The sequence below is a fragment of the Phymastichus coffea genome, unplaced genomic scaffold (assembly GCF_024137745.1).
Source record: "Phymastichus coffea isolate CEN01 unplaced genomic scaffold, Cenicafe_Pcof_1.1 PCOF00047, whole genome shotgun sequence".
Taxonomy (NCBI): Eukaryota; Metazoa; Arthropoda; class Insecta; order Hymenoptera; family Eulophidae; genus Phymastichus; species Phymastichus coffea.
This window is the reverse complement of record NW_026706858.1, coordinates 1,878,999-1,903,428: the sequence shown is the minus strand read 5'-3', so window position 1 is coordinate 1,903,428 and position 24,430 is coordinate 1,878,999. Positions and strand designations below refer to the sequence as shown.

At 47.3% G+C, this 24,430-nt stretch overlaps 1 protein-coding gene across 1 annotated transcript; it reads right to left on the bottom strand.

Moving 5' to 3' along the window:
- Nucleotides 1-479: 479 nt before the first annotated feature.
- Nucleotides 480-23,835, bottom strand: LOC131665087 (microtubule-associated protein futsch). The gene is made up of 8 exons (XM_058936698.1): nucleotides 23,582-23,835; nucleotides 22,388-22,681; nucleotides 15,085-15,183; nucleotides 14,841-15,013; nucleotides 14,603-14,760; nucleotides 14,103-14,514; nucleotides 1,059-14,013; nucleotides 480-654 (listed from the first exon to the last, which is right to left on the bottom strand). Exons 2-8 carry the CDS (start codon nucleotides 22,677-22,679, stop codon nucleotides 485-487), a joined length of 14,259 nt encoding a protein of 4,752 aa, XP_058792681.1. The 5' UTR covers nucleotides 22,680-22,681; nucleotides 23,582-23,835; the 3' UTR covers nucleotides 480-484.
- Nucleotides 23,836-24,430: the final 595 nt, after the last annotated feature.

The window sequence follows — 24,430 nt, the reverse complement described above, 5'->3', positions numbered from 1 at the left end:
TCACCTGTCCCTCCCGTACGTGTGTCCCACTGTTATCATTGAACGGAAAGATGCTTTTTCGCTAATAAACGTCGCATATAAAAGCCGAAAAATAAAGGTCGAGGTGATCAAGTGAGCGACTGCTCAACGCTTCTGCAACTATACTGCAAAGGAAAATGCAAGGGCGGCTTGTTTATCGACTCATCGTAAAATACGTGACGGTTTGATACATCAGTTCGTTGGCATGCGCACGCGCGCGCGCGACATGCCCGCGAAAATAGTCATCACAAGGACGGGAATTTCGGAAAATACAGACAATGCGTTAGCTTGTAATAGCCTAAAGCCAAAGGATCGAGATGGCGTCAATTAGTGACGAACCCAAAACAATTGATCACTTAGTCGTCGTCGTCGTCGTCATCGTCTTCGTCTTCGTCGTCGTTTCGTTAGGCCTGGATGCGCTTGGCTCGCAAAATTCAATCATGACAGCCGAGCACGTTGTGAGGGCCTAGAACTCCAGTCGGTAAGCGCTGCAGCTGGTTTCGTGGTCTTGCAAGTTGATCGTGCATCTCGAGGCTGAAGGCGATAGATCGATGTGGTTGGCCGCCAGAGCCTCCTCGTTGTCCGCTACCCAGTAGCCAAGAGTGTCGGTGTCGTACGTCGGGATTAAGGTCACCTCTGTAACAAACAACCTCGTTCAATCAAGGGCCGCCGGCGCGAGTAGGAACACAGTTAACCACCAAGTGCCGGCCGCGCAATACTTCTATGTGTTAACATCGAGATTTCCGAAAGCTGATGTTACCCGAAAAAAATATCGGCTCGACCGTTGTGAGATCTTCAACGCTACGATCCGTTTATATCGTTCATCAGCAATACTTTTAAATATTTAAGTCTATGAATATTCATGATTATTTTACACCGAGTTAAATCATTTCCCTCTTCCTTTCCGCCCCTATGTACACTAATTTTTTAATAATCGTAAAGTGAATAGAAATTGTAACATGGGTTATTATTAATTACTTGCATTCCAATTTTATCTTTTCTTAATGGTCTGTGTGTACGTGAGGGCGCAAGTCGCTTACCCAAATCTTTGTCCTCCCATGTTTTCTTGGCTTCGAGTAGGGCATCGTAAACCTCGCGGCTGGGCTCGGTGCCGCTGAACACGTAGTACCGAGCCCGCACCTTTTTGAAGAAGTCCAAGGCTGTGTAAAAGGAATTGCCGTGGTGGGACACGTAGGTGAGATCAACGTAAACTGGTTGCACTTTGTTCTTTGCATTCTTGTACTTCTTATCGTTCTTGCTCGGGCTCTCCGAGCGCTTCTTGTTCTTAATATTTTCCGACATCACTTTTCTGGCCTGCTCGCCACGTTCCTTCTTGGGCGTGCCCGGCGAGCCCTTGTTCGAGAACTCATTGGCCGTCGGTGCAGGCGAGGGCAGCCTCATGGGCTCGCCCCAGTCGTTGATCACGTCGAAGTTGAGGCTGTCTGGACTGAGATCAGCCGAGCTAGTCGGCTGAATGGGGCTGCGAAGATTGAACTTTCGTGGAGCCTTCGGCGACGGTAACTTAAGTGGGCTTCCCCAGCTGGCCAATGGATCCTTTCGGTCATCGACGTCGCCAGACTCGCTGTCGCCGGGCTTAGCCAAATCTTTGCTGCTGCCCGGAGCCACTGTCAGTGCTTTTTCGAAGTCGAGGTCAGCCTCGTCTATGTACTTTTTCGTGTCTTTTTCCACGTATCCGCCGGCATATTCCTTCTCAACCGTCAGCTTTCTGAATGTGAAGTCTTGATCCGCATGGGATTCGCTTATTTGCGTGATTGTACTAGTGAAGTGGGCCAGCTCTTCGGGCAATTGACCGTAGAAGCTGCTGCTCATAGCCGAGCTGGAAAAATCGGCCTCTGCACTGGGCTTGGCGGTCTCCTCTTTGATAGACAAGTGAGGATCTTGATGGTGCGGCGACGACGAGAAGAGAGGACTCGACTGATCTTTGTCCGAGTACGTGTGTCGCTCCTCGCTACTTTCCCACATTTCGGTTGCAGCTCGACTGTGTCCACTGCTTAAATCACTGCGAGGACTTGTTGGGTCTTTGTCCTTGTCAACTAGATCCGAGCTAGGACTCGAGACCCGTTGAGCATCCGCCGATCTCGCCTCGTCTGTAAGACTTTCGGCCAGTGGCTCGTCAACTGTCACGTCAGTTTTCGTGGTCAGAACTACAGTTTCGCCCTTTTCATTTGTCGTCTCTGTCACCTCCTGTGTAGTTGTGATCAGCTCACCGTCGTCGCTTATGGTTCTTGTTGTCGTTATAATTGTACGTATTACTTCACCAGCACGGAAACCCTCTGGAGTAGCAGTTCTCGATCTGTTCTCGGATCGCTTGTCGGGTGTCGAACGTCCAGAGATATGTGATTGGATTACCCCATCGCGAATCAATGGAGACATGGATAAATCAGGGGTAGATTTTCCAGTTGAATCACCGTAAGCTATATCTTTGGGTAGAGAAACGTCTGGCGATGATTTCCCAGAGTAACTTCGATCATCGCTTATTAAATCTCTGATTACAGGAGAAACGGATTGTTCCACTTGTTCGGAAACAGTATGATCGATCAGATCTTTACCTGTTAAAGATTTTCGGCTTTGATCGGTTTCGTCTTTTCTGTCTGGTATTGACTTGTCAGTGTCAATGACTGTGCTTGTAACTACGGTTTTCGAGCTACTACTACTCACGTGAGACTCAGCTACAGTTGTCGGAATTATTGTCTCATGAGTGTCTTTAGTAGTAATTTTGCTGTGTGTGGTAAAAGTCGTTGTTTCAGACGGAGTTTCACTGATCATATTAGTGGTAGTTGTATTTTGATCCATTTCAGTTTCTCTGATGATTGTCTTGACAAGTTTTGTTGTCATAATTTCGGTAATTGCATGTTCACCGCCATCATGATCTATTTTCGATTCAATAGAGGACACTTCTCGAGTACCTACTCTACTATCGGTCTCTTCGTCGATTTTATGGATCTCTAGAGGGCCTGAAAGGCTTTGTCTTTGCACAAATTCTCTGACAATTTCTTGTTCATCTTCAGGGTACGTAGTTATTTGAGTGGTTTTTAAAATAACAACTCTATCCGACGTTTCATCCTCTTGATCATGTTCGCCAATTACTTTGTCTTTACTATCAGGTTCGGATTTTCCAGATGTAGAAGTGATTGTCTTAATTATTGTGCTCGTCACTTCAGACGAAGGCTCGGGAGTCGCCTCTTGTTGTCCAAGATCAGGTGTTGATTTCCCCGACAATGTTGTTATATGCGTAGTTCGAATTTCCGTCATGCCTTCCATGAACGCTTTATGAAACGGACTCTCAAATTCGGAATAAGGCATGCTTTTATGCCAACTGTGCTCTTCATACTCTCGAGATTGCGAAGACTCTTCGTACTCTAATTTTTGCGGCGTCTCATCCAAATCATCATCACTGAAAATAATTTCATCTACAACCACATTCTTCAATAAAAGTTTTTTCACGATGATCTCTTGAATAATTTCTATGATTATATATTTTGGTACTAATGTGCGCGCAATGATATTTTCTAAAATAGCTTCGTTTATCTTGATACCTCGGTCGACATAATCACCCACAATTAGAGATTCGATTTCTTCCCGTTTATTCTCCGTAATAGTTACTTCTTCATCTATACGTGGTTCGGGCCTTTCAGACGTGGCACTTATAGAAGGTCCGGGTCCCGGACTCACACTAGGACTTTTCGATTCACTACCGACTTCTTTAACGGATGTTTTTTCTGGTATAATCTCTGCACTTGTTTTTGATTTACTAGCAGGATCGCCTACGCCCATATCTTTTTTCAGAAGATCTTGACTTTCACACAGATCAAAGTCAACCACGGATTCTCTTCGAAGATTGCGCGATAAAATGATATTTTCAATCACTAGAATAACTAGAGGTCGAGGAACCGACTTGGAGCTTGCAATTTCATCTATTATTTTTGAAGTAATTTTTTTCTTTTTTAAAACAAACTCTTCGTTAATATAATTCATCAAGTTTTCTTCTACATCAAATAATTTTTGATCGGCTTCATCGTGTTCATCTTCGTCGAACTCTAAAATTTTTTCTTGTTTCAGTTTCAAACTCGTAATCAATTCGTTGACAATTTTGATAACAACATATCGATCAACTTTGTAAATAGTAGTTATTTCGTTAATAGACGTTAAAGTTATAACTTTATTTTTACGAATATACTCATTTAAAATGTAATTTTCTATCGCCTGTTTCTTTTCATCACTCAAAAAATCTGTTTCTTTCGAATCTCTTCTAGGAATATCTTTATGAATGTCATCGAAGCTTTCTTGTGATGATCGGAATTCATGTTCCTCTTCAAAAATACCTTTACCGTGTCCTGTTGAATCTTTTCTATGTTCTAGCAAGCTCACTTTTTCTACAAGTTTATCATCATACAGACTCGCAGCTCTTGAACGTACCAAAGGTGTTTTATCGCCAGTGTCAAATAAACTGTGTGAGCGGGAACGATCTTTTCCTTTATCGTCTCCACGGCTTTCTACGCTAGTCACCGAAGCTTTACGATCATTGGTAGATTCTGCATGAATTTTTTCATTGACAGGACTTACCGATTTTGATTTTTCACTATCATTTTTATCAATAATTTCAGATAAACTGGGTGCACTAGGTTTCTCTTCTATCACATGTTCCTTCATTGGATCATCTATTTGTTCAACATCGAATTTATCACCAGCTACACTTGGTGATTTGGACCGATCTACCATATCTTTCTCATCTGACCTATCACTCAGCACGCTAGGAGATTTTGTTCTATCGAGCGAATCTTCATCAAATTTATCGCTAATTAAACTCAGCCTCGCTTTTTCCATAAACGTATCACTATACTGTTCGGAAATAACATCAACTTTTTCTGGGCTTGGTGATTTTGATTGGTGAGTAGGCACTTCCGATACAGCTGATTCAGATATACTTCCAGTTCTTGACTTTTCATCCGATAATTTGTCTTTTTCGTTTGATGATGAAGGAACTCCGTGATCAATTACAGATTGTATACTACCCGATCGGGATTTACTAGAAGGCTCACTATCTTTCGTACTATCTGCGGTTACACTAGAAGAATGAGATATATCTTCATGTTGACCGAGAGTCCCATGGCTTATTAATTGTTTATTATCATCGATATCCTTCTTCGGTACACTATCTCTCCTACCAACATCTTTTTCAACGCTAGGTGACTTTGACCGTGTATCAGTATTAACAGAAGTCCTTTCAGACATATTTTTTTCATAACTAATATCTTGCTCAACGCTTAAAGATTTCGATTGTTCCGTTGCATCAACTGCTGAAACTATCATTGACTCTTCCAGTTCCTCGAAAACATTAGATTTTACTAGCATACTTTCTTTATTACTAGTATCTGCTATAATACTGGAAGACCTTGATTTGCTCACAATTTGAGTTGTAACTTCAGGTTTTGAAGCTGCCAGATCAGTAACAATTTTATCTGGCAAGGTTTCCTTATCCTTATTGTTATCGGCTAGATCAAAATTTGGAGACTGAGATGAAGATAATTTCCTTTCTAAAAGCGCTTTTTCTGTACTTGATGATTCTGGTTCCACAAGTTTATCAGTTGCGGTATCAGCTGCTGAGTATTGAGTTTTCTCGAAATGAATAAAATCTACTGTATCCTGTTTTAAGGTTATTTCTTTTTCGACTCTAGTAGTTTGAGCTTCATCTTTTTCTTCTCCCTTATTTGCATTCATTGAACTTGCAGATCTTTCTGACGAGCCTTCGTTTGCAACTATTTTTTCTAAATTCGTAGATTCTTTTTCTACACTTGGAGACTTGGATATATCTTTGATTATAATTCGCTCTTCCGTTTTGTCTTCTTTCTCTGTACTGGGAGATTTAGATCCATCTTTTATCGAAAGATTCTGCATTGTAGCGCTATCATCGACATGTTTGTCCTCCATTATATCTGTAGTTTCTTCTATGCTTGAAGATTTTAACTTATCTTTATTTTGCTCTTCACATATATGTTCAGCATCAAGAGATTTTTTTGATGATCCCTCTTTTTCCAATGTTTCTTTTTCCAAACTTAGTGATTTTGATCCATCTTTGATTTGAGTTTCTCCATCATGACAAATGGATTTTTCTGATGAAGTCTCTTTCCCATGAAATTCTTTTTCAACACTTGGGGACTTTGATCTCTCTTTAGCATCAGCATCTTGTGATTGTATATGACTAGTTTCGGAAGACTTTTGCGGTTGCAATTCTTTTTTATCTTCTCTTTCTACACTTGGAGATTTGGATCCATCTTTGACATCTACCGTGTGATGTTTCTCATCATCATAAATAGATTTTGGGGGTGAAGCTTCTTTTTCATTTGATTCTTTTTCGACACTTGGCGATTTTGATCTGCCTTTAATATCAACATCCTGCGTTTTGATATGATCAGATTCAAGAGACTTTTCTAGCGATGATTCATTTTTTTCTTCTTTTTCTATGTTTAGAGATTTTGATATATCTTTCACTTCAATTTCATGATGTTCGATCACATGATCGTCGTGAATAGATTTTTCGGGCGTACTCTCTTTTTGGAGTGATTCTCTTTCAACATTTGGGAATTTCGAACTATCTTTTTTGTCAATATCATGTGATTTTGTATGCTCAGTATCGACTGATTTTTCGGGATATAATTCTTTTTCACCTTGTCTCTCTGAACTCGGAGATTTTGATCTATCTTTCAATTCGATTTCATGATGCACATGTTCATCATGGATAGATTTTTCAATAGAAGCTTCCTTCTCATGAGATTGTTTTTCTACGCTTGGAGACTTAGATCTATCTTTGGTATCTGTTACATGATCGTCATGAACTGGTTTTTCGAGGGAAACTTCTTTTTCCAAGTTTGGAGATATGGATCTATCACTAATATTAACATCGTATGGTTTGGCATGGTCAACATGAACAGATTTTCCAGATAATGATTCTATCTTATCTTCTTTTTCTGTACTTGGAGATTTAGATCTATTCTTGGCGTCAATTCGATATTCTGTATGATCTTCATGAATAGACTTTTCAGGTGAAGCTTCTTTATGAGACTTATTGTCTAGTGTTGAAGATTTAGATATATCATTAACTTCTACCTTATGAGGGTCATGATCATCATGAACAGATTTTTCAGTCGATGATTCTTTCTTCTCTTCTCTTTCCGCACTTGAAGATTTCGAACTATCTTCGATATCTACCCCATAATCGTGAATAGTTTTTGACGATGAAACTTCTTTTTCTACATTTGGGGATTCAGACGTATCTTTGACTTCTTTTTCATGTTGTTGTAAATGATCAATATCACTAGATTTGTTGAGGGACGATTCTTTTCTGTCTTCTTTCTCCACACTCGGAGATTTCGATCTATCTTTGTCTTCAATTACATGACGGTCATGATCATCGTGAATGGACTTTTCAATTGAAGCTTCTTTATCATGAGATTCTTTTTCAGTACTTGGAGATTTAGATCTATCAATGACTTCGATGGCATGCTGTACATGATCATCTTGTAATAACTTCCCAGGTGAAGCTTCTTTATTATAAGATTCTTTTTCTACACTTGAGGACTTTGATCTATCTCCAACTTCAAGATCCTGCGATTCTGTTTTATCTTCCTTCTCTACACTTGGAGATTTAGATCTGTCACTGACTTCAATAGTGTGATGGTCATGGTCATCATGAGTAGATTTTTCAGGCGATGATTCTTTTTTAATTTCTTCTTCTGCACTGGCTGATTTGGATATATCTTTAACTTCAATTGCATGATGCCGATGATCATCGTGAATAAATTTTTGGGGTGAAGTCTCTTTTTCATTAGTTTCTTTCTCCAAACTTGGAGATTTTGATCTATCTATTATATCAGTACTTTGGGGTTTGGCGAGATCTGTGCCAATCGATTTTTCTGGCACCAATTCTTTTTCCTCCTTTTTCTCTGTACTTGGAGATTTTAATCTATCCTTTATTTCGATTTCATGATTATCATAGATAGATTTTTCAGGCGAATCTTCTTTTTCGTGAGATTGTTTCTCTACGCTCGGAGATTTTGATCTATCTTTGATTTCATTCTCACGGTATTGGGAATCATGACCAGATTTTTCTGGCGAAATTTCTTTTTCATGTGATTCTCTATCATCATTTGGAGATTTTGATGTATCAGTCATAATATTTTCAACAGGGGAGGTACTGGGCATGTCGCTAATTAATATTTCATGTTTAATATCTTTGTCATCGATACTTTGAGTAACTTCTACTGTTTCAGTTTTATGGAAGACTTTTTCAGATGCTTCTTTGATGACCGTTTCTTTTGAAAGTACGAATTCTAAATCATGGGGACTAGTCTTTTCTGTAGGGGATTTTGAGAACACACTTTCTGCTGGTGATGCATCTCCAGATTGAAGTGAGTCAGGGGACTGTGTTGTATCTCGTTTGATTTGATCGGCATTCAAGACATCTGACTTGGCGTCTTCCAATCCAGAAACTTTAGTAAATGTAATTGTTCCAGTTGGACAAATTTCTGTTTCTTGACCACCATCTTCACTACTGGCTGTGACAACCATTCTTCTAACTGATACCGACTCTTGTACGTCTTTTTCATCGTTTAATGATTTGGTATGATGTTCTACAGAAGAAAGAGTTGATTGTGCGATATGAATGGGTTTAACAGACTTTAAGAATTCCTTATAATCAGATGTCTTTTCTTTCGCTTCGTCGAGATACTTTTCTTTTGTTTCGACTTCAGATACTTCTGAGATATCAACATCGTGGCTCGTATCTTCGTCGTCTTTTTTCGCATCTTTGATCTTTTTCTCGTTCTCAGATACATAATCTTTTTTTGTACTTTTTTCTACAGTTTCTCGAACAAACTTTTCATCAACTTCTGTAACATCACTCATACATTCAGATATTTCTTCAGTTTCTTTAGTCTTTTGATCTTCTACAATTGTCTTTGGCGATGCTGTTGAAACATCTCGAACTTTATATTCTTGCTCTACCGCTTCAAAATCATCTTTTTGTGAATTATCTTTCTCCTGTTGTAAAAAGGCTTCAACTGCATCTTTAGACGATATGCTAACAAAACCATCCACAATTTCATCACCTACATCTTCAGCACTTGTGGGCATATGAATCGATTTATTCGAAACATCTATTGAATCTACTATACTAGAAACATCAACGAGAAAATCTTGTTTTTGCACCTCCCTTTCTGGCACTTTATCTAAATCTTCATTCATTATTGTAAAATATGATTCATCTGAAATATCAAAAACAGACTCTCTGGAAAATTTCTTTCTAACTATAATTTCTTCAATTATTTCTATCACAATTCGTTTCGAGATTATATTACTTTTAGCAATTTCGTCAACGATAGATGAATTTATTTTCTTGTTTTTATTCAAGTATTCATTTGTAATATCGTTTTCAATTTTTGTCCATTTTTCAATAGGAATATTATCATTTGATCGTAAATTTTCAATTTTATCTGCAACACTTTCCCGAGGTATTTTGTATTTGATAATGATTTCTTGAATAATGTTTATCACTTTTTCTTTAGGCACGCGCTTCACGATCACAATGTATTCTATTATATTCTTCGTTATTTTATGTTTTTTCTTGACAATAAACTCTTCAATGATATCTTCTAAATTTGCATCTCTATTGATCATATCTTTATAATCTGATGAGAGATCAGAAAATTCCGCTTCTGTCGCAAGCTTCGGTGATGTAGGCGTTGAACCTGGTGTGACAGTAACTAATTCTGCTTTAGCTGGTGAAAGATTTTGTTGGAAGCTGATTTCTGGTTCAACGATAATTTTATCATTATCCTCGGTTGTTTCTTCATAAGTCTCTCGCTTTGCAATCTTCTTAATACACATTTCTTCTAAACCTGAATCCAGTACATCTGCTCGTGTATCTGATTGCAGCTCAACAACGGAATCTCTAATAATATCACTTTTTAACATATCTTCACACAATATTTTGGCTTCTTGTAAACTAGTTGCGTGATCTTTGACAGGAGATGACACAAGTTCCTTACCCTTTGAAGATTTTATGAAAGGTTCTTCGATGGTGTCATGAACGTCACCCACTTTTTCTGGTTGAGATAGCTCTATCGATTCTTTCTGGAGAAACTCTTCTACTTGCTCCTTCACATCTCTTGCAATTTCTTCAATAACGGGTTTTGATAAAGCAATTTGTTCATGTACGTCACCTAGACTTTGTTTTTTATCGTGTATGGATTTTGAAAGAACTTCTTCTGGTAAAAAGGTATCTTCTTTGAGCACTTCTGCAACTTCTTTAACGATTTTTTCAACGTCTTTTGTTTTTTCTCCTTTTTCAATTTCAATACCAGCTGTTCCAGCAAGTACTTCAGCTACATCACGCACCGCTTCTTTAAAATCTCGGACTACGCCACCAGTGTCGTTCTCATCGTCACTTTCAGGTATAGTAAATTTCACTTTTTCTGGTTCTTTTACATCAATATCTGCTATATCTTCAAGTTTTTCAGCGACGCCAGTAAGCATATCTTTGACTGTATCTTTTTCTTCCAAAGCTACTTTCTTGACACCATCAAACTTATCTTCAAGCGATTCTAATGAGTCTTGTAAGCTATCTTTAACATTCTTAAATTTTTTGGATGCCTCCTCCATTAATCCTTCTACATCTTCGATATCTTCAACTTCTTTCTTGATCTCTTTCTCCACAAATTCCTGAGACTTGTCGACGTGTTGAATTGGTTCAATAAATCCGAATTCTTCTTCACTAATTTTTAATTCTTTCATATCTTCCTGTAGGAGTGCAGTTGTTGCAGAGATCCCACTTATTGCATCGTTGATCTCTTGCTTGGCTTTTTCTAAGGGGTCAAGTGTTTGCTCATGTTCACTTACTTTTGGCAAAGCTTCATTCACATTAACATTTTCTTGCTTTACATCGTCTTCCAAAAGTTTTTGAGGTTTGTCGGTATATTGAATTGGTTCAACAAAGCCAAATTCTTTTTCTTCTGATTTGAGTTCTTTTATATCTTTTTGTAGAAGTGCCGTTGTAGCATCAATTCCACTGATAGCATCGCTGATTTCTTGTTTGGCTTTTTCAAGGGTTTCAAGCGTTTCTTCACGTTTACCTACTTTTGGAAAAACTTTATTCATATCAACTTCTTCAAGTAGTACTTTGTCTTGAGGCTTCGGTTCTTTGGGTGAGCTTGATTTTGAGGATTTATCTTCTCCATCTTTTTCAGAATCTCGCCTTGCTTTTTTCGTTAGTTTGTCCAGGCCTTTTTCAAATGTATCTGCTACTTTTCCAAAGAAACTAAACACACCTTTGTCTTTTTCTTTAGACGGAGGAGTTGGAGGTTCTTTTGTTTCCTGAGGAGAGATTTTCATGTCTTTGTATTTCTCTATGTCATCCATTCTATACAACTTAGGATCAACTTCTTCGTGAACTGGTAAATCGGCCACTTCATCTGGAGTTTTCACAATATCTCTAGCAATTCCCTGAATAACGGGTTTTACGTCTAAAATCTTAACTTCCGGTTTAGGAGCAATGGATGGTATCTGCGGTATAATCTCTTTTTCTTTCACGAGTTCTTTTTCTTTTATTTCTTCTGAAACATGTTTTTCCATTTCTTCTTTAATTTCATCAAGGGGAACTCTCTCATCGTCAGGTAAAGTTGGAGCAGTCGTAGTCGCACCTGACTCCAGAGTCGAAATACGTTCTTGAGATTCTTCTAATTTTTCAGGAATAGATTCTTTTCGATCAACGTCTTGCTTTCCGGGAGAATCAAATTTTTCTGGACTAATACTTGATGGCTCTTTCGTGATATCTTCACTATCTTTTCTCGCTGAATCATCTCTTTCCTCTGTTTTTTGGACAGCTTCAGTTGCTGAGACAATTATGTGTTTGAGTTCCTCTTCAAGGATTTCTTTATTTTCTGGTGACAAATCGACAGATTTTTTTACCTCCTTTTCAATTACCGGTTTAACTAATTTTTTTTCTGGAATCTCATCTTTTTTCTCATCAATATCTTTCTCATCTTCATGTTCTTCAAGCTCTTGTGGTGGATCTTCTAAACGTATTTTGGGTTTTTCAGATTCTACTTCATCAAGATGATGTTTTTGTTCAGTATCACCACTCTGTACTGAATCCTCCGTGAATATTTCTTCTTTTTCAACGATCAAATATTCATCTTCTTCTGTCAGTTCTTGGCTTTCTTTTCTAGAAATTTTTTTCGGTACATCGTCGAGCTCAGCCGTTACATCTTCTTCAGTCACGTCGTCATCTTTTTTATCCGCCGCTTCTACAGCGAGCTCATCGTCTCTGTTAAATTTCTTAAGCGTTCCTTCTATTCGTTCGGCTTTCTGAAGAACAGCCTCAATTTCTTCAACAACTTCACGCTCTTCCTTTAAATCTGCCAGAACCTTACTTTCAATTGAGTCCATCGACATATCTTCCGATTTTTCAGTTAAATTTCTGTCGGTCAATTTGTTTCCAGATTCCAAAATATCGATACCAGATGGAGTCGATACTGCAGAGGAATCCGTAGTACCACCTTTGATCTTTCGAATAACGGCATCTTTTTCTGACTTGACAGAAGATGGTGTACTTTTTGCAGACTTTGCAGGACTTATTGGAAGTCGTGCCTTACTTGGACTAAGAGGTTTTGCTCGACGAGTAACTGGTTTACGCTCATTAGTAGCACTAGTTGTAGTAGCCGTTTTGGATTTTCCTTTCGAATCAATAGCTGATTTGGACGACAGTTCAATGTTTTTCTGTTCAACTACCATGCGGTTATTTGCATCTTTAGCACTTTTTGCAGGAACAGCCGACGAAGCTTTCGATACTACTTTGATATTTTTTGTCACAGTTTTTGTTATTTCTGTTTTTGTCGCCGTACCATTGATAGATTTTTTCGGTGTTGTAGGTGATGGTTTCATTATGTCCTTCTTTTCTCCAGCTGGCTTAGGCTTCTTCTCTACAGGCTTTGGTGAGGGTTTAATTGTACTATCGGGTCTAGTAAGTTTAGCGATCGGTTTTGCTACTTCTTTAGTTTCTTTCTTTTTAGTTTCTACCTTTTGCGTCTTTGATTCCTTCACAGGAGCAGTCTTTTCGGTTTCCGCCTTCACAATATCAGTCTTTTTCGTTTCTTCAGATTTCTCTATCTTCTTTATTTCTTTTCTTGTTTCTTTTATTCCATTTTCTATCAATTTACTTTCTTTCAATTCGGACTCTATTTTTTTATTTTCAACGACCTTTTTCGCTTTTGGTTCTGGTTTCTGCTGCTGAATAGATGGGGCTGGCTTGGCCATAGCAATTTTAGGAGTTGCATCATCAATCCCAGAATCTTTTTTCACAGCCTTGTTCTCCGACAAGTCTTTCTTTTCTTTTCGCATTTCAGCGAGCCTTTTGGTTTCTCGCTCAATAGATCCCAACTTCGGTTTCAAAATAGTAGCTTTTTCTTTGAGTGTAGCAAGTGACGTTGAAGGAGAAAGACTCTTAGCTGTACATACGGGACGCTTTAAAAATTCCAAATGTTTTAAACGCTCGAAACCTTCAAAGATTTTGTGCTGTGGTGTACTGCCAGGAAAAAGAATACGAGTTATCGTATCCTCGGGATTCGCTGGCTGCCACACTAATAATGCACAAATCGACACTAAATTTTGAACAGGAAATAAAAGGCTATTGGAATCTTTTCTGTGTGAACCAGCAAAAAGTTTTGAGTCAGAGGCATTCCACTTGGCCATGAATTCCCGAACTTCGCGACTATCTTTACTTGGACTTAGGACGTACATATCTAGAGTACCATGACCAACTTTGTGATACAGGTTTATTGGCTCGGGATCTCGGTAACAAGGATGTGGACGAAGATTTATGTGGCGCAAGTTTAACATCATTTCTTGCCCGACGTCGATTAGATTCAAGATGAGAGGATCAATATCTTTGTCGCCATCTGGAGAATTGGAATGCTTTCTTTCCTATAAATAAGAATTTTGAGACTTGAGCAGCTTGAAAAGAATGAGTCGTTGAGCAAGTTGGCTCGGCCGTACACCAAGTTGGTACTTACGACGAGATTGCAGAAAAAATGGCCAATCTGTGGGTAGACGTGCGTTTCTTTCTTTTTCCGTATGACGCTTGACATTCCACCGACATTGCTGTTGTTGATTCGCGTGACGAGTACAGCATCGAGTCGATCTAGATGACGCACGAAATCCCAGAAGCAGGCTTTACGAGCAAAGCCACCATCAACGAGCATGTTGAATCCGTTGATGCCGAATAAAGCAGCATCACCTTGACCCCCGGGGAAGACGTAAAGCGTTGGATGACTGAAGCGTATATTGCCAACAACGTCGGACGGCTCCATCAGTTGATCCAACGTTTGGGGAATCAGGTACTGTCCGATGTAGCCCACAAAGCTTGTGATGGCTGGAACGCCGGCTGTGAGAACGTCGTCGGGATTGACTCTCACTCGGCACGCTCTGCAATCGTTTCCCCAGTCAATGTCACGATCAATTTGTGGAAAGCCATCGATCAGCGAATCGCGAATCGCGAATCGTTTCTCGGTACCTTGTGCAAGCTTCCTTGGAAAGACGAGATGTTGTCCAATCTCCGACTCCCGCGCAATGGATGTCCACGGTCACGCTGTTCTCGTAAGCTCGAAGCACGCGTTGCACCTCGTGTTCGCTGAATGCGTCCAAAAAGTCGGCCAAACTGAAGGTTCCATCCTGCAAATCGAGCCGATTTTACGAACAATTCATTGTCATTTTCTGTCATACTTTCGGCGCGTCGATAAAGCATGGCTAACCTGCAATATCCAGGAACCATTGCCTCCGAATGTGTATCCAGCGTGAATGATGTGACGATGCTTCGTGAAGCTTGCGAGAAGATTGCGAATACATTGCAACAAGGTATTGCTTTGTGGATATATGAGAACTTCAGTGACGAGATTTTCGGTTGCGTATTGAATGAGACGTTCGCCTGTCGATCGATAATACGCAGCGATTAATCAAACGCTATACTTTCGCTCAATGTAGTCAAAGAAATCTTACCATTTCTGGCTTCCTCGCCCTCGGGAGACTGTGCCACCAGTGCCTGCAATTCCTTTTCAAGATCGACGTGGCAGCTGTCTTTGTCCCACGACAGAAAACCTACGCAACGACTTGGTCAAACTTGACATTCACGAGCGTGGAAAATGTCGTGGTGTGAATTTGCGTTTTTCAATGAAAACTCGAGTTGGACTGGGCTCGCGGCAAATCGAAGCTGTTATCGAATCATAATCGCCGTGCTTTATCGGGTAAGCCTATAGCATTTAAGAGGTTTCATAAACCGACGGCCGGAGGGATAACGTAAGGTTAAGGTTAAAAATAAAAAGAACACGTACGTTCGAGAGGCAGACGCTGTCGAGAAGAGCCTCACGACGCCCGAGTAAGTCGATCGAGCGGACGAGTTGGCCCGTACGCACGGCGCGTCACGCGTGAGCCAGCCGCAACGACGGGCGACGCGCAGGAGATCGGCCGGCCCGACTACAAATTGCTGCCGATAACGAATATCGGATTCCGCGAGAGAGCGACTAGCAGGGAGCGCAGAAGGGAGGTATAAGGCGTCCGTGGTACACCGTGACGTCACCAGCACCGCACCCGCCGTCACGTGGTCCTTAGCAGCCGGCGATCGATCCGCGCTATAACCTCTCTCGCTCTCTTTCTCGTCGCCAGCCAACGTCGATTCGATAAACATTCGTCGCGGCGACCAAGACCACCGCGCGCGTCGTAACGTTTGCCGTTCGAGCCCGCGTATCCCCGCGACTGGCGCGACTCTCGGCGAGCGCGCGTTCAAGGCTGCGCTCGGGAAGTCCGCTCGCTCTCGCGAGCGACCTTCGCGACTTCATTATGCCCGTCGTCTTTGAGAAACGGGCCACCGCGAGAGCTCTGCTCGTGCGATGCGAGGGCGCTCCGTCGAATGACCCGTCAGCGCGCTGACTCTGCATCGACACGGCACGTATCTGGGCTATAGTCAGTCGATCCGAGAAGTGGACGGAAGTCCAAGTCGGGCCAGCTGTCCGGGCACGACGAACCTCGAATCAATGACTATTAGGCGAGGTCAGTCGTTGGCTTTGCGAGGGCGCAAGGCATCGACGAGCGCGAGGCGGGCAGGAAGGTCCGTCAAAGCCTCGAAATCGCCGTATTGCAGTGGTGCGCGAGCGCGAGCTCTGTCAAATTGATCGGAAGCCCCGGAGGTGATACGAAGCCAAGCCGCGCCGAGTAGTTTTGCGTCTTGGATGCTCGCTCAAGCTGCCCCTGGTCACCCTTGTTACATATCCCTTGTTCGCACACCGGTCGCACACTCTCTGTTTTGCCTAAACGCTACTCCATTTCTTGCAGCCGCTGATTAATGTCAGCCCTCCCCCGCCGCCGCCGCCGCGCGATACCCTACAAAACTTCCGCGCTCGCCACGCGCTCGCCGCTTTTTCAGCTTGCCAACCAGTCTAAGTCATATTTATTACCACTGAGCTTGCGGTCTCGTTCCAAATTCCAATGCATAACGTTTATAACGCCAATGAAAAAAACTTACTCTCTTTGTTTCAATTTTCAGCTGAAAGCCTCTTGCAAAATTATGTCAATAACGCGCCATGGTTCAATGCAATCGCTGCATTCGCTGCGTATTTCACTCGAGTAGACACAATTTTAAAAGCAATCGCAATTTAAATAAAAACTTGTTCGACCATACTGAACGTTCGCTTGAAAATGATCACAGAAAATCTTTGATCAGCGAAAAGTTTGCAAGGGGACTAACGGAATCCAATAGTATTAAGGGAAAGTTTTGTTAATCGCCGTAGTAAGATTATCTTAATGAATATATCGACGCCAAATTTCCTTCGTTTAAAATCATCCGTAAAAGCTTGTATTTTATTTGTTACACACCCCGAAATCTTAATTCTACGTCCCGCAAAGTCATCGTTTACACTACATCTATTTTAATGAACAATTTACCTCCACCACGCTTTTAGGAACGTTCGAGAGTGAAGGGCAATTATTCCGAGGGAGCTCTTTTTCGTCGCTGAGATCTGTGTATTGAAACGATTGAGATAGTTTGTAGAAAGTTACTTTTTCACGCTTCAATATCAACTGTTCGAAATCTGTAGAAAAAAATCAAAATTTTTAATCAACTGCATTGAAACGTGAAAAAATAATTTTGTCAAGGCAAAGTATCTTAACGAAAACAATAGACCGTCCCAAAATAATTCTCGTTCGCCCCAACGTCTAGGCTCAATTTTTCAATAAATAAGATGCAATGCAAACGATGGTTTTGTGGAACATGCAACGAAGAATATTGGTTCGTCGATCACTTGAAGGCGAAACAAGTTTCAAATTGACATTATTATTCGGGTGATCGCAGCACAACAATTAGGAAAACTTTAAATGCTCATTATTGATGCTGCCCTCTTGAAGCAACAGCACCACGAGCAATTACGAGAGTTTGATCGGTAAATTGTAAAGACAGGTGGATTTACGGAAAAGTGAGACGTGTCGTAACGAGGTGCAAACTCGGCAAAACGATGAGCGGCGAAGGACAAGGATACGTTGCCAGCGAGAGAAAGAGAGAAATAAAAGGAAAAGCCTGAAGCGAGTTTGATAGGGCGCCCGTGTTATTTCGTGCCGCATAGCGGGATAAATCAATTCGCGCCTATTTTTTTTGCGAGAACACAGATGCACCCGGCGCGAGCTTGTCGCCCGTGAGCGCGAAAATAGAAATGTGGGCTATGTTTAGCCGCGCGTATGACTTAAGTGCGGTGTAAAGCATGTTGATCCTTCGCGTCTCGCTTTGCAGTCTGTCAGTCCTTTATTTGCGCGTCGTGGAGAAGCGCGAGAGATGGCTCGAACACAGAAACTTCTAGCTCCGTCCCGGCTATGTATAGATATTGTGCTTTCCGCCTCTCTCGCCGCGCCATTCGCGACACGCGCGCGACGACGAAGCTCGGCAAATTATCCTCTCGGAAACGTTGTCCCCTGGCTCGCGCTTTCCGTATTATTTCAGGCTTCGAGTGCATTATTTCGCGCTGAGAGATGCCGCGCGGCGCGTCGCCGCGAGAGGCGCAAGTTTTAATCAAAAGAGGCTAAATTTACATCTCCTTTTCTTTCTCGTCTTCACTCTAAATAGTGATACGCGCGATCGAAGTGTGAAAAAAAGACGTCTCGGGAGAGGGGGCGGGGAGCCTTTGTCTCGAAACAGGGTCAAAAAGCTCTCGACGAGAAAAACGCTGAGCCGCAGCTCGACAAAGGACATCGTTTGGCGCGTCGATCTTCCGCGGAAACCTCCGCGAAACTCGTTGCTAGCCGTCACCGCGATCCCGCGTCGCTCGGACGACTCGGTCATTGCAGGCGCTAAATCACGCTCGCAGGATCGTCAAGGCGCTGCAGCTCTCTAGACTTATGTGTTTGCGCGAGCGGCGTCAAGGCCGTAATATTGGCTGCTATACGCGCGCAAACCTATTGGCAGTCGGAGAAAAAGTAGTCCGCTCAACGAGGGAGAGAGAAGGACGGAGCCTTTTTGCCCGTCGATCGGCTGGCTACGGCTCTGCGGCTGCGCACCCGAGACCCGAGAGGACAAACAAACGAGCAAATAAAGACGGGCCACTCCGCTTTCCAAGTCTCGTCGTTGCCGTGGGGCGATCGCGCTGAGCAAGCGCGGCTCGGAGATTTGTTCCGCGCGATAAGAGCCGGCTGCGGGCTAGGGGCGACGCCACGGTAGGTGTCGCCGAGCGAAATGCGATTAAGCCGAGTCTAGACTCGTTCCCGCGGGCGCTCACGCACGTCCCGTCTGTGAATAGACGGCAAACCCGCGGCCCACGTCTGCGTAATTGCTCCGCGAGTCGCGCTCCTCGTTCCTGCCGCCTCGGCTACACATCGATTTCCGCGCGCTCTTTCTTCCTCGCGACGAGGCGAAAGTTCTTGAGATTTTGATCGAGAGCGTGCCGCTCGATGATGCGACGCCGCGAGTCTCGCGGCCTGCACTCCTCGCCGAGGCGAGCTTGCTCCGCTGCGACATCCGCCCCCCCCCCCCCCCCCCCCCACAGCCCGCCATCACGAGCTCCCGCAAGGTCAGCCCCGAGATGGAAAATCTGATTATCCAGTCAGCGAATGTGTTCCGCCCACGCGAGTCGCGCATCGCAGGGTGTTTCCAGCGACCCTTCGCTCGCCAGAGCGCCAGATCCTCGTTCCACGGCCGTTACGATTACGCTACGCGCCGCAAGGACGGCGCCTCGGCGCCGACGAGCGGACGAACGGTCGGCGCGTAGCCGTGTCCCGCGGCGCGCGGTCAGGTTCAAGTGCGAAACGCTGCGAGCGAGCGCGCAGATGTCCAAAATTAGAAGCGGACGCGTTCGCGGTTGGGCCGCGTCTTGCCGCCTATTTATAAGCGAGTATCCGCGGCAGTTGCGCGGCCCTCGTCGCTCGTCAATTGATCCCTCTCCCGCTCAAACGTCAACGTTTGCCGCTTCGTTTTCGCGCATCCCGGTCACGTATTCGATCATGACTCGAGTGAATAATCGAACGCGCTCGCTTAAACGCGCACCCGCCTGCCGTCGTGTTTACTAATTGGATTTCCGCGACTCGTATCGCCGCACCTCGAAAAATCCGCTCGCCCGTTATCGCGAGGATCGATTGCCGCGCAACGCTGGCGTTCGAGGGAGGAAATAATAAAACAATTCGCTGGCGGCTTTCACTCCCGTGGTGGGCCTTTTACGAGGCTGCTCGGCCCACATGAGTCACGAGTGAAGCGGCCGCAATGTCTGCGAGCAAGCTCCGGCCCTCACGTTCGTGCTGCGCACGTGGAATAACGAAGCTCGACGGCGGCACTCGCCCGCAAGAAGGCATTACTCTGCCTCTTGGATTATTTATCACTTATGGAATGGCTCGATAAGGCATCGCGGAGAACCAGGCGCGGCGGGGAACGAGAGAAATGTTGCAACGAAACGCCCGATGACAGTGCCGCACGCGAGCAACCAGCCGGCTGATAATTCTCAAAATTGCCCATTGCCGCGCGACTCGGTCTTGCGTCATCCGTTGCGGATGACTCGCGGAAATACGAATGCCACGCGCGCGCGTAGCGCGAATGTCGTCTAGTCGAATGGGGGAAAACTCGCGCGAATCGAATTAGCCAACTAATCAACCGAGTTGCGCCAGGCAAGTGGAACGCTCCTTCTTTCCTCCTCAAAACATTTCGAGTGGCGCCCAACTTGATTATCGCGGCTCCTGTCTCGCGGCCTTTCCGAAGCACGCGCATCGTCAGCCAGTCGTCGCCGTCGAGAATAGGCGTTCGCATCGCCGCGCTCGATCGTCGAGGCGCGTCTTTTTTACCAGCCAGGCAGCGCAACAACGCAAGTCTCGGCTGCAGCCAATTCCAGCGCGCTGACTATTACGCAGCAGGTGTCGCGTCGAGTCGACCTACCGCCAAGTGGCGATGCGTTAAAAATCCCGAGCCACGGAGATAGCGAGAGAAAGAGAGAGAGAGAGAGGCGTTTAATGACTGTGCCGACTGCCGGGCAATTGTCGCGTGCAGTGTCCCACGTCGCGGCCCCAATCCATTCGTTATCAACGTGCATTGTCGGCCGAAATCACGCCTCTCGCGCACGACTCGCGATAGATACAGTCGCCTTCCCCCCCTAAGTGATTCGCGGCACGTCGCTCGCTCATTCCCCGCGTCGCGGCGCTCTCTTTTCAGTGCCGCCGTTAATTTGATTGCATCGTCGTATTCGCAGGCTCGCTCGCTTTCGCCACAGCTGCCCCGGCGCGATAGACTCTCGCCTCGACGGCGCGCGCGTTTCGCCGTCGAGGCGGGCGGGCGAATCGAAGTCCTCGCCATCCTGGGGGCAGGCGAAAGCGCTCGATACGAAGCTCGCGACTGCCGAGCCACGCGCCGGGCGACCTCTGGCCCCGACTTCGCGAAGCAGGGAGCGTGCGCCGACCGAAGTGCGAGCCCGCCATGGTCGCCCGGCGCGTCGAGCCTTTCCGCGGCTCCGCCGACCGATCGGCAACGTCGGCAGGGAACGTCGCGAGGGACGGGGGCCATCGATCCGACGGCGCGCTCGCTCGCCGCAATCTCGGGCCTCTGGCCGCGCCTCCACTTCGCGAGTCGTCAGCGCCAGCCGGCTGGCTCGGCCGCGTGGACGTCGCGCGCGCGGAATCGGCGACGCTGCTCGGGCGCCCGCGAGCAGCTGGAGCGGAGCGCGCGGAGCTCGCGACGCGGCGGCGAGCGAGGCGATGACCTCCAGACGCGGCGCGCGAGCAGTGGCGCACCGACGGAAATAGAACGGCCGGCTGCACCCTCCGTCGCCGTCGGCGTGCCGGTGGCGGCAGCTCCGCCCCTCGCGATGCACGCCGACGTCTCGCGCTGACTCTCGCTCCGCGCGCGCGTCATCGATTGCCGGCCGCGCCGTGTATTCCGCGAAACAGCTGCATTCTAATGCCCGCGATGCACGCGCTCCTCGCCTTTCTATATCCGGCCGAGTGGCGAACGGCGCGCGCGCCCGGCTACTTTTAACTCTCGGCCGCGACCGCGCCGCGCGCGCGCCGTGCCGTCCGAGCACTCGACTGCCGTATCGGCTCTCGGCGCGGCGGACCCGTGCCGATCCACCGACTCGGGCCCGAGCCGATAAGTGCACCCGCTCGCTTTCCTCGCGCATCCGAGCTCCGCGACGAGCCGACGGCGAACGCGCCGAAGACGCGTCGGGCCAAATGCCGGTCGTCGTTCGAAGAGCCGTCGGTCGGTCCAGCCCTCCCGGGCGCGCAGCCAATGAAGTGCACACCGCGACTGATGGCGCGCGCGGACGGCGTGCTATTGATTTTCAAATGATTGTTCCAGCGCGCTCTGCCCTCGAATTTCTTGGGGCCCTCCCCCGTTTCCCTCGTTTCTAAATTTAATCGAATTCCACTCGAACACGTTCGACCGAGTGTTAAATTGCGTCGTCGTCGTCGTGGGTGTTGACGGCCGTAACGGAAGCCTGTTTCATCGATTCGCTCGTAAAGAGCTCCAGCGGCCGCGGCGGCGACGGCGACGGCGAGAAAAGCAGCTCCGGTCCCTGGAAATTGCCTCGAGAGTGCCGAGTCGCGTATGAGAAGGCTAATATTGGTTAGCGCTCGGCCGACAATTGGAGCTAAATAAGAATCGCAGCCAATGGCGCATTGCGGAGCGGCGAAACTCCGCACACGCGACTTGATATCCGGCGCGACTGCGAGCGACGCCCTTGACCTCCAACCGGCGGCCACGCAGCGCGCACTCGCGCCGCATCGCTCGGCGCCCACCTGGCTACGGCGAACGTCCGGCAGCAGGCCCGAGGCTCGCGCGCACTGGACTAACCTTTGGCGAGTCGATTGAGGATCAGATCCTTGTGCTGGGCGGTGTGGGGCTCGGGCAGCACCACCAGCAAGTAGCAGCCGCTCAGCGGCGAGGGCGGCGGGTGCTGCTGCTGCGGCTGCGGCTGCGGCTGCTGAGCCGCCGGCGCCGAGGCTGCGCCCGCACTCGGAGCCTGCTCCGCGGTCGTCGGCGCCGGCGCTGCGCTCGTGGCGGCAGTCGCGCTAGTCCCCTCGGACTCTCCTCCTCCCGCCGCTGCTCCTCCTCCAGCCTCGCCGGCAGCTGCCACGCTCGTCATAGCTGTCGAGCCAAGTGGCGTTAGAGTCTCGCTGCGGGCGGCGCGCGATCGATCGGCGGCCGATTTCCGTGGCGCTGCGGCCCGACCGTCGGGGATCGAGCCAGCTTTCGGCGCGCGATCGAGCGCCGGCGGCGGTGCCGCTCGTCGTGCGGACAACCGCTGACCGAGATTGCGCGACTAATCGATAACCCTCCGGCGGCTGCGTGACTCAGTCGCGCGAATGTCCCCCCCGAGAGGCGAGCGAGCGACGCGTTCGAGCATTTGTGGAGCGCACAGCGTGCATTAACCGCGGATGCGCCGGCGCGCTCCGGCGGGACCCGCGTCGGATCGCCAGGCGGCTCGATGGGCCGAACGACCGCCCGCACGACGGACTTCTCGGGACAGGTGCTGCCGAGGGCGCGCGCGGCCGCGAGGGCGAGCGAGGAGCTTGCGACGGCTATCGATTTTTCCTTCGGGGAGCGCCAGCCAATTCGCGAGCTCGTCGGTCGCATCGGGATCGCCGCCGCGGGCTCTCGGAGCGGCCCGGAGCGGCCCGCAGCGGCGGGGCCGGCGGGCAGGACGAGGACGGAAATCCGGAGGGAAGAACGTTCCGGAAGGTCGGCCGTGGGCCACGAGTCGGCGGACGGTCAATGTGGAAGCCGGCTTCCTGCGTCGCGCACGCGCGCCGAGCCTAGCACCTCCGCAGCCAGCGCGCTCGCTCTCTCTCGCACTCGCGGGCGGCCCCGTGCCCGCGTTAGGTTAAGGGCCGACTGCGCCAGGCGCCGCGCGGCCCGGTCGCCCAGCAGCGAGCAGCGGGCGGCGGCAACGGCCGATCGAGAGGCCGGGCTCGGCGGCGCGTCGCACACCTGCCGGGCGCTCGGCGCGCCCGCGGCCCGGACCAATATGGCGATCAGCTGACTCACCTCCGAGTCCTGCGGCTCGCTCCTAGTCTCAGCGCAGCGCTGGCCGAGCCGCCGGCGCCGCCACCGCCGCCGCCGCCGCCGCCGCTGCTGCGGGATCTAGCTGTCGGCGCCGCGCTGCAGCCGGCCTCGACGGGTCCGGCCGTGTTCGCGATCGTGCTCGGCCGACTGGCTCGCTGCTGCGGCCTGGGATGCGAGTGCTCGCCTCGGCACGGGCACACACTGGCGCACTCAGAGGCAGAGCTTGCCTGCGCGCTCCAAAGGCTGCCGGCTCTCTGCCGCCGCGGCTTGGCGCACCGAGCGGGAGCTGCCAGTCCTCCCCCACCGTCGCGAGCCAGAGGCGCAAGCGCGCGCGTGCCGCATCACCCTCTCGTCGGCCGCAAGCGCCGACTCCACGGTGCTGCTTCCGACCGTCGATAGCTCGCGCTTCCTCCTCCTGCTCCTCCTCGGGCGGGCTGCTGCCTCTGCGTCCTCCGTGCGCCCCTCGCCGATTAAACTTTCAGCGACCAGCCCTCGGGCCCGCCATTCGTCCCACCGTTGCGTGTTGATTATCACCGGAGCTCCGATCGATCGTCGGCTCCTCGCTCGAATCTGGTTACCGGCGCCGCGGGAAATCGATTTCGAGTTTGGCGCAGCTGCGTATGGTCGGATGTTTCCGTTGCCGTCCGTCTCTTCGCGCTTATACGCGGCCTGTTGATCGATAACGCTTTCAATGTCAAGAATTGCATCTGTCGAGCGAAAGCATCCGCTTGTACGTAATAATCCGCATGTTAATGTCGCTGCACGAGTGCGAGTGGATGTCGACTTGATCGAACATCGCGAACAATCGAATGTATGCATCAGGCATGATTT

Bases quoted from the DNA above. Each gene is read 5' to 3' on its own strand.
- LOC131665087 (XM_058936698.1), bottom strand. From the start codon at position 22,679: ATGACGAGCGTGGCAGCTGCCGGCGAGGCTGGAGGAGGAGCAGCGGCG. The intron at 14,761-14,840 runs GTTAGCCATGCT...CTCGATTTGCAG, and splicing joins ATGGTTCCTGGATATTGCAG to GATGGAACCTTCAGTTTGGC. The intron at 655-1,058 runs GTAAGCGACTTG...TGTTTGTTACAG, and splicing joins ATGGGAGGACAAAGATTTGG to AGGTGACCTTAATCCCGACG.